At 34.9% G+C, this 4,888-nt stretch overlaps 1 protein-coding gene across 2 annotated transcripts; it reads left to right on the forward strand.

Moving 5' to 3' along the window:
- The first annotated feature begins 1,114 nt into the window (after positions 1–1,114).
- LOC135129500 (THAP domain-containing protein 1-like) lies at positions 1,115–3,196 on the forward strand. 2 transcript variants are annotated; one of them, XM_064056663.1, is made up of 3 exons: positions 1,115–1,197; positions 1,265–1,318; positions 1,365–2,139. In XM_064056663.1, exons 2-3 carry the CDS (start codon positions 1,299–1,301, stop codon positions 2,077–2,079), a joined length of 735 nt encoding a protein of 244 aa, XP_063912733.1. In that variant the 5' UTR covers positions 1,115–1,197; positions 1,265–1,298; the 3' UTR covers positions 2,080–2,139. The 2 variants fall into 2 exon arrangements, with proteins under 2 accessions (XP_063912733.1, XP_063912732.1); XM_064056662.1 differs by lacking the exons at positions 1,265–1,318; positions 1,365–2,139 and adding an exon at positions 2,221–3,196 and having other exon boundaries at positions 1,116–1,197.
- The last annotated feature ends 1,692 nt before the right edge of the window (positions 3,197–4,888 follow it).

Consider the following 4,888-nt stretch of genomic DNA (forward strand, 5'->3'; position numbering starts at 1 on the left):
GAATTTTTTTAATTTCGATTTTTCAATTTTAGAATTTTCAATTTTCGATTCTTGGATATTTTTTTGTTTCACCAAATTTTCGTTTATCGAGTTTTGATTTTTTGAATTTCCGATTTTTCAATTTTTCCGTTCTTCAATTTTTAGAATTCTCAATTTTTTACTTTTCGATTTTCGATACTCGAATTTTCAATGTTTCTAATTTTTGATTTTTGATTTTTCGAATTTTCGATTCTTCAGTCTTTAAGACTTTTCAATTCTTCTACTTTTTTTATTTTTTAATAATCCCATGTTTCGATTTCTCAGGTTTTCAACACTTCAATTTTGGTAATTTTTCCATTGCTGGATTTTAAAATGTTATGTCTCAATGGTTCAATTTTCCGATTTTTCCATTTTTCGAATTTTTTAAATTATTTATAATAATAAATGAAAAATTCAAATATGGAAGGAAGAGCTGAAATGAAAAATCGAGAAATCGAAAAATCTAAAATTTTAAATATTGAAAAATTAAAATACCAAAAAATTGAGAAATCTAAAATTTAAAAATCAAAAAAGTAAAAAGTCGACACATCGAAAAATCCAGAAGTCAAAAATGGAAAAGTCGAAGAACAGAAATATTGAAAAATCCCAAAACTGAAATATTGAAAAACTGAAAAATGAAAGAAAAATTGACACATCGAAAAACGGAAATATCCAAAAACTGAGAATCCCAAGAATCGAAAAATCAAAAAAGTGAAGTTAAAAAATCGAAACCTGAAAAAATAGAAAAATTGAAAACCCAAAACACCTGAAAAATCGATAAATAAAGAGCTTATAAAAGTCAAAAATTGAAAAATCGAAATATTTAAAAATCGTAAAATTGAAGAGAAAAACTGAAAACCGAGAAATTGAAAAATTGAGAAATTGTAAAATCCAAACATTGAATAATAAATAGGAGTAAACTGAAAAGTCCCCAAACTAAAATTTCGAAAAACTGAAAATTCGAAAGTTGAAACAGCAAGAAATTATGTTCTCTGACTAAATAAAAAACTTGAAAATGAGTGTATCAAAGCAATCTCGATCTCATTTTTTTTTTTCTTATTCGATGTAACCACTTTGACAACATAGAATTCTATGTTGACAAGTGACACCTAACCTCAAACCTTTGTTATTGTTATGAAAATTTGAATCCCAGACGAGACAACCCCCTCAATCACCAAAGTAAGTACCTCGCCCTTTTCCCTAACCCATTTTCTGCGATTTCCGCCCATAATGACTTTATTTGCAGTTGCAAATAAAAAATCGCGTAGCGCATAACCACAATGACTCAAGCAGCCGATGGGTAAGTATTAGACGTTCCAAAGCTGCGAAAAACCGATTCGATTTAGGTCTGAGCTTATCAAGTGCACTGTGATATCGTGTCCCAACTACTACCACCCGAGTTTATCTGAAGACCACTTTTTCCCGTTTCCGAAAAACCGCTCTGTCGCTAAAATATGGACGGAAAAATGCGGAGTGGCGGCAGACCACCCCACAACGGCTGCTAAAGTGTGTTCGGATCATTTCAAATGGGGTGATTATGCAGACGACAATAGAACGATTTTAAAACCTGACGCTATCCCTAGGGATAATTTGGGTTGGATGGTTGGAATGCCGGAGGTGAAAATTGTAGGAGCTAGACCTGAGTTTGATCAGATTAAAGAAGCGGTGAACACGAACGAGCAGCTGAAGGCGAAGTTTGAGAAACTTATTCTAAAGCAGAAAGTGTTACAAGAGAAGAGTGAACTGTACAAGAAAAAAATTAACAATGTTGATAAAGAGATTTGTAGATTGACGGGGTTGATTGAGAAGATTCCTCTGAAGAAAAATGATAGGAAAATGATGAGTAATTTGATTTATAAGGTGTTTTCGCAAGCACAGATTAATATGTTGATGGGGAAGAAAAAGGTTGTGTGGAGTTACGACGATATGGCTATGGCTTTCACTTTGAGACACGTGGGGAGTCGCGAGTGCTATTTATATTTAAAGAACACTTTGAATATGCCTTTGCCAGCCCTGTCTGCGGTACAGCGATGGTCAGCTTCGAATAAATTAAAACCCTAATTTTTGTAAAGATTTTTTTATATGTTAATAGTATATAATAAAACTTGTTTTTTATCATAATTTTTAATTTTTATAACAATTTTCCTTCGTTGTTTGAAGATCTGTGGCTACAATTTCAAAAAAAATTGATCATGTTTCCAGAAAATGTCCTGCATTATCTGGGGCTGCTCCAACAACAACCCCAGCACTGCCGACCCCTCCGTTCACTACTACGTCTTCCCCAAGCACCCCCTCATCGCCCAGCAATGGATCACCGCCTCTGGTTGGCCCCCTGAAGAAATCGACATCAACGTAGCCCGAATCTGCTCAATCCATTTCAACGAAGACAGCTACACCACCGAGGTCAAAATTATCGAATACATGACTTGCTACACCAAAGTTTTAAAATACGACGCCGTCCCCACTCTCTACTTACCCCTCACAACCCAAATCGTCATCAAAGACTCCGACCCCCACGAAGAACTCCGCGAAATGATCGTCTTCGCGTCGGAACCAGATTCTGCCCCAGAGCCCAAAAAACCGCCCGTGGAACCCGTAATTCCCGAGCAAGATCTGGAAAAATACAAACACGTCCAGACGAAGGAGCAACTGGAAGCTCTGGAAAACTGCAACAGGTCGATTCGGCAGAACATCTCCAAGCTGGAGGACAATTTGAAGAGTCTGAAAGAAAGTCTGACGAATCAAATGGAGTACTATAAAGCTAAAGACGTGGAGTTGTCGAATCTCCATCAGGAGTACTTGAGGTCGAAACGGGCGTATTTGTCGCTGCAGGAGCAGAAGGCGCTGCTGTCGAAGGTGTTTTCGGAGTCGCAAATCAAGATTTTGTCGGGGAGGAAGAAGATTTATTGGAGTAATGACGACATGGCGGTGGGGTATACAATAAGGCATTTGAGTAATAAGAGGTGTTATGTGTATCTGACGAAGAAGCTGAATATTCCGCTGCCGGCGGTGTCGAGCATCAAGAGGTGGATGACGCTGAAGGGAGAGGGACGGAAAGGGGTGGACAACGCGAGTTTTAAGAAAGCGGAAGCGGAAGCGGAAGATGAGGACAGCGACTGAAATTGACTTTATTTATTTTAATAATTATAAAAATATGTGTTAAGATCTTCTAATTTAACGATAGTTTTTTTCTTAACAATCCTTATCAGACATTTTTTGTTCCTCTTATATTAAAATTTGGTTTTCAGTTCAAAAGGGGCTTCAGATTTTACTCGTTTACTCTTGCAAGTTCCTCGCTCTTGAAGTCCGGTATAACATGTTCAGTTTTGTCAGATAATTGTAAGATTCGATTTAGAGATTTTTTTTGCTGATAACGCAGTAAAGAGATCCTCTGGCGAATGACTAATTTTAAGTTTTCGCGACGTTTCTCGATTTTATATCACAATTTTTGGTTTCTTTATTTCCTTTATTTTTTTGTTGTTTCTTTCGATTTACAATTTTTTATTTATTCAATTTTTCAAATTTTCGGGCTTTGATTCCATGATTTTCCACGTTTAAAATTTTTCAATTTGCAGTTTTTGGATTTCCAGTCTTCCAATTTTTCAATTTTACAGTTTCTTGACTTCTAAATTTTTCAATTTTTCGAGTTGCAATTTTTCGAATTTTCAGTTTCTCAATTTTTCGTTTCCACAATTTTTCATGTTCCCGATTTTTATTTTTCAATGTGACGAATTTTTAATTTTTATTTTCTCGATTTATATCACAATTGTCCGTTTTTTCATTTCCTTTATTTTCTGTGTTTTTTTCGATTTTACAATTTTTCATGTGTTCAATTTTTCAAATTTTCAGGCTTTGAATTTTCAGTTCGTTCATTTTTCAATTTTTAAATTCTTCACTTTGCAGTTTTTAGATTTCCCGTCTTCCGATTTTCCAATTTCTTTAATTTTCAATATTTCTATTTCATAATACAAATTTCTTTTTTTTCACTTTTTCGATTCTTAAGATTTTTCAGGTTTTCATTTTGTAATTTTTCGTTTTTTATTTTTGATTTTTCAATTTTACAATTTCTCGACTTCCAAAATTTTCAATTTTTCGGTTTACACCAGCTTTTCAATTTGGCAATTTTTCCCTTTTCCAATTTTTTTGTTTCCGATTTTTATTTTTCATTTTACCCATTTTTTTATTTTCACTTTTTCGTAACAGAGTGTATGCCACTTGCCAAAATCAGTCCTATATTATCAGGTACTAGCCCCACCCACCCGCCCTCATTTTCTTAGAGGGTACGTCATGTGCCAAAATCACTTTTGTCACAGCAAGTACTAGCCCCGCCCATCTGGGTTCTAGTTCTAGTATAAGAGCGACCTTTCATTCAGAGTAAACAATAGAATCACTGAAATGAGGGTGGGTGGGTGGGCGGGGCTAGTTTTTGCTCATACGTCTATTGCTAAAACTGAATATAGCCCCGCCCACCTCCTTCTTCATTTAACTAACTGCTTTTATTTATTGCGAAATCGGAGTTGCATTTTATTTTGACAAGCGGTAGAATCTCAGATTTAAAACAAAGTAAAAAGTAGCCTCTCCCACCGACCCCCATTCCATTTTGATCATTCATTCTTATTGGCTGTGAAGAAAGAATTGCAGCAGTTTTCAATTTTCAATTATTCAATTTTTCGATTTTTCAATTTTTGACGTCTTCAATTTTTTGAAGTGCATTTTTTCAATTTTTCATTTTTTTTTAGTACTTGTTAAGAGAAAACTGATTTTGGCAAATCATATACACTCTAAGAAAAGAGAGGGCGGGTGGGTGGGGCTAATCTTGTTAAAGTAAGACTGAACAAAGATTAGTCACTGGAATGAAGAGAGAATCTTA

This window comes from Zophobas morio, unplaced genomic scaffold, assembly GCF_036711695.1.
Source record: "Zophobas morio isolate AGI-343-1 ecotype UQ-CSIRO unplaced genomic scaffold, CSIRO_AGI_Zmor_V1 ptg000016l, whole genome shotgun sequence".
Lineage (NCBI taxonomy): Eukaryota > Metazoa > Arthropoda > Insecta > Coleoptera > Tenebrionidae > Zophobas > Zophobas morio.